The 13,339-nt window shown below is 38.0% G+C and overlaps 1 protein-coding gene across 2 annotated transcripts in view; it reads right to left on the minus strand.

Moving 5' to 3' along the window:
- Window positions 1-1,134: 1,134 nt before the first annotated feature.
- tns3.2 (tensin 3, tandem duplicate 2) overlaps window positions 1,135-13,339 on the minus strand; it is a 49,078-nt gene continuing 36,873 nt past the window's right edge. For both annotated transcript variants that reach the window (XM_039693385.2, XM_039693387.2), the window contains 11 exons: window positions 12,172-12,328; window positions 10,593-10,951; window positions 10,429-10,515; window positions 9,194-9,325; window positions 6,521-6,616; window positions 5,259-5,336; window positions 5,099-5,176; window positions 4,838-5,006; window positions 3,176-3,244; window positions 2,911-2,940; window positions 1,135-2,781 (listed from right to left, as the gene is read on the minus strand). In XM_039693385.2, the coding sequence (XP_039549319.2) occupies window positions 2,637-2,781; window positions 2,911-2,940; window positions 3,176-3,244; window positions 4,838-5,006; window positions 5,099-5,176; window positions 5,259-5,336; window positions 6,521-6,616; window positions 9,194-9,325; window positions 10,429-10,515; window positions 10,593-10,951; window positions 12,172-12,328 (1,400 nt within the window). In that variant the 3' untranslated portion in view covers window positions 1,135-2,636. The remainder of the gene's footprint in view (window positions 2,782-2,910; window positions 2,941-3,175; window positions 3,245-4,837; window positions 5,007-5,098; window positions 5,177-5,258; window positions 5,337-6,520; window positions 6,617-9,193; window positions 9,326-10,428; window positions 10,516-10,592; window positions 10,952-12,171; window positions 12,329-13,339) is intronic.

Consider the following 13,339-nt stretch of genomic DNA (forward strand, 5'->3'; position numbering starts at 1 on the left):
TGTAAAACTCAATACAATGAATATAATAAACATTATGTCTCAAAGTGCAAAATAATATACAAATGGCACATATAATACTGTCTTGAATAGCTGTAAACCACCAAACAACAATTGCGTTATAAAATTTGGCCGATGAGGGGTTAAATCGCGCCGCATCCGAAACATTCAGAGCGCGCATGCTGGTGTCACGTGATCAAAGTTAAAACCTACGATGCACACAGCCAAACACGGTGAAATCGCTCTAAATCGCTCTAAATCACAATCAAAACAAGTGAAACTATCATATAGTCTAGATTTGGTTTGGTATTATAGCTTCAGGAACACATACATAAAGTAAAGTGAAAAGAATAGTACACATACTACATTAATCTAAGTAATGAAACAGATGACAATATTTACATAAACTCACATTCTCATGGACGCATGAAGCAGAACTGAAGAATATGATATTTCCCTCAAGATTTACAGGATCGGAGATGGAGCGAGTGTCTCCGATGAACGTTACATGTGCAATGATAACAGTCAGCGGTTGCGCTAATAGAGACTGTCTGATTGGTGGAGAAACGAAAGGGAATTGCTGATTGGTCTAACTGTTGCTGGGCACGTATAAAGTTAAAGTGACACTACAGTAAACTAAATAATAACTTATAATAACACAAACACAAATTAAATTCAGAACCTTATTAACAAATATAATGTCATTCTATATAGATCAGTGAGCAGACACCATAAATACACTGAACACGAATAAACAGAAAGATATTGTGCATTAGTGTGGATGCTAATATTGTTATAGTTTTCATTCTTGTTGTGAACAGGGCATACAGTTAAGGCAGAGCAATTCATTGTTTGCAAAAAATGGTTAACCCTTATGTCTGAATGCCAACTTATACTATATAGTAGGTCAAAAGAGTATGTGAGCTAGTTATTATGTCAGAATTCATATTCATATTCATATTCATAAAACAGTAGACGGAAATTATCTGAATTACCTACTATGCCAGGTCCAATTGGCACTTTATTATCCCATGAGGCCACTGGAGAGGTTTTATGATGGGCAGTGGAGTAACAGAGTTGGTAGGTCACATGACAAAAACAACATGACGTTGTGTGTACTTCCACACACATTTACTGTATACTATACGGAACATATTTTAATGGTCGCAAAGTAAGTTCCAAAATGTAATGCATGATTTTTGGGGCAGCTAACATGTTTGTAGCTCAAGAGATAGCTATACAATATAACATAGCAATACCATTTTAAAGAAAACTACCTAACTCGTGAAGTTTGTTACAGCCATAAGAAGGTAAAAAAAATAAGTCAGCGTAACTAGCATGAGCATTTTTGTGGCTTTACCAGCAAGTCAACCAACTAGCATGTCGACAGAACTCATGATAGATGTCCTTTCATGACAAGCACTGCAATTTCTTAACATACAGTATCAATATTGCATTCTGTGCATGTATAGAGTAGAGTCCATTAAACATTAGTTTACAAATAAAGCAAAGAGACGGCACAAGAAAAGTACAGAACAGTTTTTGTAATATTTATGTCTGATTCAGATTTATTCCAAGTGAAACTTTTAGCCCAGAATCCTCTTTGATCAAGCATTTACACACTTGTTCAGTAAAAATAATATGTCAGTACTGAGTTTACTGAGAGTAATGACATGTTGCTTACCTCGAATATGGTTATTTGTCAAATAAGACGTTTTAACAATCATGCCGCATAGATGAGTAAGAAATGAATATACACAGAATATGAGTTATATGATAAATATTTCCAAATATATAAACAAAGTTAAGCCAACATGCTTTTTAAGGAAACCACTTGTCATTGACTGAAAACGTTAGCTCCGCACTTATAAACAAAAACACTGATAAACAACAATGTACTGAATATTTTGAGACATTAAAGTGGTATTTGATATACACAAATATATTTATAAAATTGAAAACATTGAAGTTTTGTAAATTGATATGAAAAATGTTCTTTGGTCTGCATCGTATGGATGTACGTATGTGCCCAGATACATATTAATCTAGTTACACCTAATCATTATTATTTACAAAACAAAAGGACCTCTGAAATACTGCAAATGAAACTCAAAAAAAGTCTTCTAAGCAGCTAAAATAATAATAATAATAAAAATATAACAACAACTGTTAAGTCATTTTCCCCCTTAGCCCTTCAACAGCTTTGATCAGACTCTGTTTATGGCAGTGCGAGACTGAGCTAAAGAAGTGTGGCGCCCCCTACTGGACGTCTCGCCTGATGCAACAGTACTGCATGGATTTCAAAGACTTCCTGTGGAAATCATCCTCAGAATGGTCATCAGGAATGTTGTCCTGGGACTTGTGAAAAGGGTCGGCCATTAAGGTCCACCTATAAATTTGTTCCTGGGCCCCATGAAGTTTAGCGATGCCCCATTTTGTCCAAATAACAGGGAGAAGTTACAATACTGATGTTTCATCTTCTCTCAACACCATCAGCAAGCGAAACTGATCACATAACTGTAGCAAAACAGAGTATGTTTTGGTGTTCTACATTTGAAGTCGAAGATGCCCTCAGTGTGGATGTGACTCATTTCCATCTGCCAGAATCTGTTTTTTTTTTTTTTTTTTTTTTTTTTTTTCTATTTGGTCTTCTGAGAGCCTATCATCACCTTGGACACAAAGTTGACGATGGCGCTGGCGGGCTGCTCGGGGTCGTGTTCGGCGAACAGGTGACACACATTCTCTGTGCTGCTTCCGCTTTTCCTCGCAATAAAGCCAAAGATCCTGTACACACACACACACACACGCACAACAATGAATAAATGTCCAAGGAGCACGTTTACACAAATACACAACTAGCACTACTACAAATAAAAAAATAATAAAAAAATAAAAAGCAAGATTGGGACTCACTTTGCAGCTGTGCAGCCGTCTCGTGTCCATCTGTGAACAGATCAGTTGAGATGTCAGATAATCCCACAAAAATCCAATAAATAAATGTTGAATTTAATTTATTCAAATTGCCAAATGAACATACTGAATCTAAAAAACAGCTCATAAATCATACCAAGTGATGTTTTTGAAAACGTAAAATATACAGTTTGTACAGTATAAAAATCATTAGGTCTATGGAAAGCATGAAACATGGAAGCCCAAAGTATGTGTGTGTGTTACATACTTCCTGTCCTGAGGATCCAAGGCACAGAATATCACTGTGTTGACAGCATAGTGTCTCCTGAAGAACAATCTGGAAACACAAAGTAAAAACTCAATACAACATTGTATGCATGGATATACACACGTATGGTCATTGGTCACCATGATTTTACCAAGTAGGATATTCCAGGATCAACACGTTTTGTTTACGAAAATGTAGTCACTCCAACCCTGCCCATAAATTATCCTTAAAAGGATACTCCACCGTTTTTTTTTTTTTTTCATATTAAACTGTTATTCCCTTAACTAAGATGAGTTGTTACATCCCTCTGTCATCTCACACTTTGATTGCACTTAACTAGCCCAGTTCATTCAATACGGGCCAAGCAGAGAAGCGACCAAACACCTCCATGTTTTCCTTATTTAAATGCAGTTACTCGAGCAGTGTAACTTGACCTAGGATGGTGACACAAAATAAAACGTTGCGCTTTTCTAAGCGTGTAAAATGGATAACTAGATTGTATGGCGGAATACCACAGCAAATGCTTGGGAGCACTTCGACTCGGCGCAGTAATATCATCACTCGTGAAAAGTCCTGCGCCGAGTCCATAGATATATATGCGCGTGTAACTGTATTTAAATAGGGAAAACGTGGAGGTGTTTGGTCGCTTCTCTGCTTGGCCCACATTGAATGAACTGGGCTAGTTGTTAAGTGCTATTAAAGTGTCTCGCGTGCCAGAGCGATTGAGCGCACGCACTGAGACAAGAAAGGTATGTATCAACTCGTCTTAGTTAAGGGAATAACATAGTTTGATATGAAAAAACAAAACAAAAAAAAAAACAGTGGAGTATCGCTTTAAAGGGGATGTGAAAGGTGAAGGAAATGATAAGTTAATAACACTGATGTAGACGCACCTAACCCTGGTTGTAAGCCTAAACTTGACATAAACTGTAAACTTGTCCCTCAAATCTGATTGGTTGATTGGAATATTGTTCCAGGATCAAACATGGTGTTGATCCAGGAACATATTGAGCTTGGTGAAATAAGAATCACCATACCTACAGTTATATATACAGTCTATTTCAAATAAATGCTGTTCTTTTGAACTTTCTATTCATAACACAATCCTGAAAATAAATAAATAATATATATATTATATATTAATATAATATAATATATTAATTATATATATATAATTAAGCAGCACAACTGTTTTCAACATTGATGATAATAAGAAATGTTTCTTGTGCAGTAAATCATGTTCAGCTACACTGAAAACTGGAGTAATGATGCGGAAAATTCAGCTTTGACATCACAGGAATAAATTACATTTTAAAGTATATTAAAATAGAAAACGGTTATATTTTAAATAGTGATATTTCACAATATTTTTTTATGTTTTTATTATTTTTATCAAATAATTGCAGCCTTGGTGAGCATAAGAGTCTTTCAAAAACAAAAAAGTTATAAAAATGACAAAAAACACACAGCATTACCAAAATTAGTTTTCAAAATAGCTATCATATCTGAATAACGTTGAAGCCGAAATGTCACAATTTTACCATTTTATGAAAATGTGCCAATTTATTTCACCTTAAATTATGGCATTACATTATCACTAAAAACCCACCTGACTATAAAATATGAATTAAGAAACAGAAACAAAGAGAGAGAGAGACTCACTTCCTCTGGTTGTCTGTGAGGGTGATTCCCTGTGCAGACACTTTAAAGTGAACAACAGTGGATGTGGTTGGTGGATCCATACTGAAAATCACAGTGGTGGCCTTCTGAACACCCTGAGCTCCTGTCAGAGACTCCAGCTCCACACTGCCCAGGAACCACACGTTACACGCTGAACAACACACATACACATTAGCACATGAACACACATTTCCTATACATTGATCAAATTCAACAGTGCAATGCACACAGATATTCAGTTACCTGCTCCCTGTTTAAGTAGCTCTGCTGCAGAGTTTGTAGATGTTTGTGCAGGAGATTCATTCAACTCTTCTAGGGGGTCTAAAAGAAAAAGGGCCTATCCAGTTAGTAGAGAAAAAAAAAACACACACACATGCAGATACACATTAATAACTTTACTTACCTCTGCCTGGTATGATAAGTCTGCAGGGTAAAGCCAAGGGTGTGATTGAATGTTGACACACCAAAGCTGTGAGACTTCCTGTACATACAGGATACATTTTTATTTAGTTTAGCTAAATGGTTAACCATCATATTTTTCATACAACGACAATGGACGGTAGTTGCTTGACGGTAACTTTGCTTATTTAAAAGGATATGTACTACTGTTCAAATCTTTGGAGTCAAATGTTTGTAAATGCTTTTAGAAGTATGTTATACTACAGTATATTGTGAAATACTATTACAGTCTAAAACAACTGTTTTCTATTTGAATATATTTAAAAATGCAATTTATTCCTGTGACTGCAGGAATTTATTCCTGTGACTCAAGGCACATTTCTTATTATCATAAATGTTGAAATCAGTTGTGCAATTCAATATTTTTATAGAAAGTGTGATATATTTTTTGAGAATGTTTTTTAAAGAATAGAAAGTTCAAAAGAGCTGCATTTATTTGAAACAAATGTTTTGTAACAATATACAAGTCTTTAATGTTATCATTCTACTGAACAGAAGTATTCATTTCTTTCAAAATGTAAAACCTACTGACGCCAAATGAGTGAAAAGAAAATAGAAACAAATAGTTGCATGACGCTCCTGGTTACGGCCACTAGAGAGAGATCTTGACCATTGCAAATGAAAAGGCTTTAAATAGCAGCTCTCAAGTCCTCATTAAAGGGATACACCACTTTTTCTGGGAAATAGGGTCATTTTACAAAAACTTTTACTGTTTTTGAATCCATTCAGCCGATCTCTGGATCTGGCGATGCTACTTATGCCTTAGCACACATCATTGAAGTGGACAAGACCATTAGCATTTCTCAAAAAAAAAAAAAAAAAAAAATGACCAAAGAGTTTTGATATTATTCCTATTTAAAACTTGACTCTTCTGTAGTTACATTAGCGCACTAACACCAACAGAAAATGTAAAGTTGAGATTTTCTAGGCTGATATGGCTAGGAACTATACTCTCATTCCTGTGTAATAATCAGGAAACTTTACTGACGTACCATAAATGCAGTAGGCGCAATGAAATGATGCAGCGCCTGAAAATAGTCCCGGGGTCGGTAACTTCCAACGTGACGGAAGGTAGCCTATTTTCAGGCGCTGCGTCATATCATTGCGCCTGATGCACTCATGGTAGTAAAATGAGCCTATTTCCAAAAAAAAAAAAAAGTGAAGTATCCCTTTAACGTGCAGACAATGACATCAACAGATACTTACCAAAGTAGGGTTCATTGGGGCAGCCTTTTAACCTCACACCTTTCGGTGTGCACTCGATCAGGAAATGCCGCACAAGCTCATTGGACAGATCACCCACTGTGCAAGGAGACAGGAAATGATGCCATATGTAAAACTATTTCTATTTATCAAAGCAATTACATGTATATAGCAATAAGAAATGCACTGAAATGTGTCATACAAACTGATAAAGTTGTTCTGAAATGATCAGGGATCTTGTTATAAAGAGCATTTCGGTTGGTTGTTTCTAATTTTGAGATCCCTAAGGGTGATCTACAGGGGAGAAGCAACAGCGCAAGGACAGACTTTCCTGCATTTCTGCACCTCATTCTGACTGGGCAGGTCAAGTTTCTGAACACCGAACAAGCGTAACTGATGTTGAGGATAGACAGACTTTGAGAAATCAGAGTTTGTTTGTTTGGTACAAAAAACAATCTCAAAATGCAACTTCTCATGATACAGTAAACAATTAAAAGACAGCATAATAATACTGTATGAAACCCCCTCTTACAGAGACATCTAGAACTATGATAATCAGATGGAAACGGACAGTGTGTGTGTGTGTGTGTGTGTCTCCCCCTTCCTTCCTCTGATTGAGAGACACACCATGTTTATGGAGGGACTCTGGATATGAACGCTCCAGCTGTTCCTCACACAATAGTGTTGAGATGTCCAGCTCTTCAGGGTCTTAAAGTCTATCAAATATTTCACTGCAATTCATTTAAGGAGTTGCCCTGTACAGGCAATTAAACCTGGTATGAAGATTCATTTTGGTCGATTGGATAACAAGTAGACGAGGGGGAGATTCCTTGTGTACACCAGGTGTTTCAATTCGCCGCTTTTGTCCACTTTCGACCACTTTTCCTGATTTCTTCAAGGGGAGGGACTATGGGCAGAAAAATGGCGAGAGAATATTGTGCGTTTTTCGTCTTCAAACCAAACTTTGTTCCCAAACGGACAAATTTTAAATCCCGCTTGGCTAGCCCACTTCACTTAATGTTTAAAGTAGGCGGTCTATTGTGGCTGTTTGAACACATTCGACCTCATGAGTGTTTACACTAAAGCAATCCGGTCAAATGCGTTTTAGCTCGGGAAGTGGAAGTCGACAAGCTCAAACGTTTTAGACCCCTTACACCTGTATTTAGCATCGTCCACTTGTGATATGATCGACCAAAACGCATCTCAATACCAGTTGTAAACAGAGCCTGAGAATCTATGGACTGTTCATATTTACCTGTTTTACCAACGCATTCTCACCCCAAGGCGTCACCTTTGACCATGCTTCAATATTTGACGTTTTAGGCGCCCTTTAGCGTCACTTACATGACGCGAACCTACGGCTTCATCTAACTGACGCTAAAGGAAAGCGTCAGTTAGAGTACGCGGTTAGGTTTAGGTGTGGGGTGGGGGTAGGGTACACGCGATCCTAGGGCGTCATCTAACTGACGCTAAAGGGCGCCTAAAGCGTCAGATATTGAAGCATGTCCAAATGCTTCCCAAGGCGTCAGTTAAGTGACGCCTTGGGGGTGAGAATGGGCTGGTTTTACACAGATAAAGTAGCTGGTTTAAACCAGACCATTCTCAGTTGTAACTGGTCTGGCAAACCATCATAGACAAATCATTTCCAGATGGGCGTCACCAACGGACGTCGCGGGTAGACCTAAAACCAATCAGGGGAGCGTTTCCCGAAAGCATCGTTAGCCAACTATGGTCGCAAGTTGGACGCAATTTCCATTGAACTCTATTGGTAACGACGGAACTTGCGACCATAGTTGGCTAACGATGCTTTCGGGAAACGCACCCCAGAGCGATGAAGGAGATGACGTATGCAGAGCAGCGGCCGGTGGAGAAACATCTCCAAATGTTGTTCTTTGCTCAGTCTGTAACAAAAAGGAAACGTTCAAATCGTTTAAAAACAGACGCGATAGCTGATTCGAGCGAGTGATGTTCGACGGTGGCGTCCATCTTTGTAATGTGGGCTACAAAATCTGCTTCAAAATCCCAGCGCTGTCGTCATCGTGTAAAGCCCGCCCCAACGTTTCTGATTGGTGCCGTGATTTCGACGGATTGGAAATGGGCTTGAATGAGGTCTTTGCCAGACTAACTTTCAGAGCAAATCTAAATTTCCCGGAAGTTGTCTGGGTTTTCCCAGGCTACAGATAAAGTGCTTACAGTTGCATGAAACAGAAGTTGCGATAGGCTTTTCTTCACATATATCAGCGTGAAACCGTCTCAAACAAGAAAAAAATGTAGGGCGGGACTTGATTTAGTCAATAGATTGGATCATTGGATGGTTGTGGTTTGCTATTGCTGTGATGTCATGTGAGTGACAAGTTCTCCTGCCCAAAAAATACATCGTCAGAGAGAAGAGATGTCATTGCAAGTGGGAAGGGAAGCTATATTGATTTAAGATTACGAGGGCACACGAATTAAAAAAATTGTAATGTGCAGGATAAATCAGTTATAATAAATACTGCAATATTCCATAAAAAAATTAAAAAGAGAGAATTGTCAAACCAGGAACCCGAATCAGATATTTTCCACACCAAGGACTTGTTAAGGTACGTAATTTATGGCCAGGTTGTGCGTTAGCCCAGTCGATTGCGTCATCGTTCACCATAAGTCATAATAAAAAGAAATGGAGCATTCTCTTACTTTTCTTGCTTTGCTGTAGAACGGAGGGTGGGGGCGTGGCCACCTTCATGGCCAATCCGTAAGCTCCTCTGAACGAGTGACTGTCTCTGATGATGAAGGAACCCGGCTCTTTATCCTTGAGAATGCCAATAGCTACAGCAAAAAAAAACAAAAAAAAAAAAAACACAGATGTATTACTCAGTAATATTTGAAGCGAAGAGGTAAAGAAGCAAAACTACTCTGAGATCCACTTTAAGAGACTTTGAGAGTAATCAATTGATCAATTAACATATAACTCAAATAAACATAAAACACCAATTCTTTCACAGAAGACATTGTGAAAAGCAGCATTTGACTAAATATTATATTGTTTTAAAAAATAGTCAGAAATATTTTTGTCAAATCAATTATATTTAAAATGCTGCAAAAAGTATATCCGTTTACATTTGTGCAAGGTGTGGAATGAATTTATTTTTTAATAAATTAACCAATCTGAACCAATTGCTTTACTATAAGGAATTAAAAAGGAATTTCCATTGCTAAATATGACTGAAAACATCTGTCAGACTTTCAGTCTGCTTAAAAAGTAGCAAGTAAAAACAAGGCTGTGAGGGATAGAAGTAACTTTCAGTGTTCATATTCAGCAAACAAACATTGAAAATCATCTTTCTACAAATTTTCAGTGGTCAACTCTAGACAGCATGAGAAGTGATATATGCCCTTAAGAGCGAATGCAATATTAAACAGATTGTACTTACACCATCATTCAAAAGCTTGGGCTGTTTGGTCATTTTGGTTAATTCAGAAAGGATGCATTAAATTGATCAAGAGTGACAGTAAAAATGTATATTTGAAATAATCTTCTGAACTTTATATTTATCAAAATGTCTTTTCATAAATGAACTGAGCAAGGCGAGCATTTGAGCTTATAAAACTTGTTTTTTTTTTTAAATGAGCGATTGTTTCGCTTGATAAGGCCCTTATTCGTCATCTGGAATCGTTTAAAGCCCTTTCAACAGTTTGCACTGAAACTGTCTTTTCGACCTTGAACCGTTTGGTTCCCATTGAAGTGCATTATATGGAGAAAAATCCTAGAATGTTTTCATCAAAAACCTTAATTTCTTTTCGACTAAAGAAAGAAAGACATGGATATCTTGGATGACATGGGGGTGAGTAAATTATCAACAAAAGTTTTTTTTTTTTTTTTTTAAAGTGAACTACTCCTTTAAGTCCTACTGATGATCTAATATTGTTACCTTGGTCTCTCGAGATATCCGGCTTGTACCAGAACTTGGATGTGTCCTGAACAAACTTCACGTTTTCCGGTTTACTGGCCATGAAATCTGCAAATATGAATACCACCACATTATATTTTAAAGCTGAATGTGAGTGTGTGCATGCAGACAGGCATGCCACTCACCTGGACTCGGTGTAGATCTGGTAGGCGAGGTGTTGTGACTGGCATAGGACGTGCTGACAGCACTCCTGCTGAGCGGGAAACTCAACATGGTCTCCGAGCCCTCCGTCCCACGTCTCTTCAGGGGCAGATGTGGAGGTAGAGCCACATCCAGACCCAGAGCCTCAAGACCCTCCACAGCCTCCAGCAAGCTGCTCTCCAGTCCTCCCACATCCAGAGACGAGGTCAGGCTGCGAGGAGCTCCGCGAGGGGAGCTGTGGGAGTTGGGTGCCGAGAGGGTGAGGGGTGGGGAGGGTTGGGGTGTGTAGTGACTCAAGGGGGTGCTCGATCCACCTTCTAACCAGCAATGAGCTGGAGTGGGGCTGTGAGGAGAAGAAAACACAGCACAGGGTTATCTTTTACATATCATGATGTACTACCCTACCGTGTGTTTATACATTGTTAACAGGGCTTGGCATTAACACTCGCCAAATGTTGAATTTGATATAATATGCATTTAGCAATTGTAGTTTTTTAAAAAGGCATATGAAATAATAAACTAATCTAGTGTAGTCAAAAATATTGATCCTTCAATGCATATTGATACTCTACTCGAAATATCTGAAACTATTTCAGGGTAGGGTACACAATATCAGGAGCACGTTCTCGCTCTTTAATATCTCTGACAGTGAGTTGACACACAAATCCGTGTCCCTTTACTCGCTTGTTTAATTTGCTCCGGATAAATATTGTAGGTGTTACAGGGGTTGAATTTTGGCAATAGATTGCTTTAATTTTACTCATTCCTGTAGATTTTGTGCTCACACCCAAAGTGTGTGCACATAAAGACAATTATATTGGCTATATAAAACAGTATAATGAGCCCGTGGGTAAGGCCATAAAGTGACATTAGCCTAGTATACAGATTGCCAAATTATGAGATAATATTAAAAAATATCTACAGTGGTGTATAAAAAAGTGGATCAAAAAAGGTCAAGAAAAGTTGTCCTTTGATGAAAGGTTTTGATCCACTTCATATGTTGACTACTGCATTTGGCGTTTTTTCCCCCTATGGTATCGATGTACAAATTGTGGCAAGTGAAAATGCTGAGTGGCTGGTAACTTTTGAAAACCACTAGCCACAGTGGCCGGTGAGCAAAAAAGTTAATGTCAAGCCCTTGTTAAATATAGACTAGATACACAATAATGTGACCAGTGACCACACATGCAACTGAAATGCCAGAATTTCCTTCGATTGTGTAGAGAAGTTTTGATTTGACTGTTACAAAATGTAGCAATAATACAATTTGGGCTAATACCGATTGGCCAAGTGTGAGTGTCTGTGTGCGTGTTTGTTTGTTTGTTTGTGCGAGTACACTATCACACTATTATAAATGTACAGTATGAAAATGGATATTCATTTTGAGATGGTTTAAGATTACATTTAACAGCATGAATACATTTTTAGCTTTTCAAAATAATAACTTTCACTGAGTAATCTAAATGTGAAATGAACATGCACAATTAAAACTCCAATACAATCAACAGCCAATATTGTACTGACATACAATGCATCCCTATGCATTTGTTTGACAGTCATTACCTGTCTGTGTTGACCAATGGGCTGGGGGTGGAGATAGAGTGCATGGATCCGAACATCCTCTGACAGGAGGCGGGACTTCCTGTGACATCAGAGTGGAAGAGCTCTCCGTCAGATGACATGGATGTGTGCGTCATGCTGTCGACGTAACCTCGTGACTCTAAGAAAAAACAAAACACAAAAGGAACTTTATGACCTGAATCCAATTCCAAGACCGCACACACACATACATACACACACACACACACACACATTGTGTTTACATTCTATACCCTTACACTAACACTAAACCTACTCATCACAGTATGATTTAAAAGCAGTTTTGTCTCATAGGGACTAAAAATGTCCCTATGAGACAAAAGGATTTTGGATATATTGCCATCTTTCTGTCCCCATATAACATAGTGCATACCTGACACACGCACACACACCTTCATACAATTTCTTCACAAAGATTCCATTCAGTATGAGCAATGACTTGCACGCCCACAAAATATTTGAAGACCTGCGCTGTGCAACCTGCTACTGGTTGCCAAATCCAGGTAATAAATCAAGTGGTATTATTGGATAGATCATTGTATGGGAGCTGGGATTGTGGGTTTGGCAGAAGCCCATACACACGCATTCTTCAGATTGTGCACATAACAAACCACAGGGGAGGGACCCTGGAGGAATGTCTCTCAGTTTGTCTCCTGCTCCCCCCTCTCTGTCTGGAAACTGGCTGGATTTGATCAAATTAATTTTGTTGTAAATTCTATTCGACCTTACCTGTAATTAAATAATAATAATAATAATAATAATATTATTACTTCAAGAAGCAGTTAGCAGAATCAAACATTAATATCTGCACTCTAAAAAATGCTGGGTTGTTTTAACCCAATTTTGGGTAAAATATGGACAAACCCAGCCGTTGGGTTATTTTTTTTAATTACATTTTTAACCCAACGTTTGGGTTTGTCCGTATTTTACCCAAAATTGGGTTAAAACAACCCAGCATTTTTTAGAGTGTGTGCATTCATTTTTTTTTACCCATTGCTTCCAGAGAAATGACTAGATTCAGCATGTACTGTACGTGTTCAAAACTTCAATCATAAACCACGACAATCACAAGTTAAGTTGTTTTCTTATAACAGTCGTTTTGTTAAAAAATGCATGTTGTGACGGTCTTGTA

The sequence above is a fragment of the Pimephales promelas genome, chromosome 13 (assembly GCF_988280905.1).
Source record: "Pimephales promelas chromosome 13, fPimPro1.hap1.1, whole genome shotgun sequence".
Lineage (NCBI taxonomy): Eukaryota > Metazoa > Chordata > Actinopteri > Cypriniformes > Leuciscidae > Pimephales > Pimephales promelas.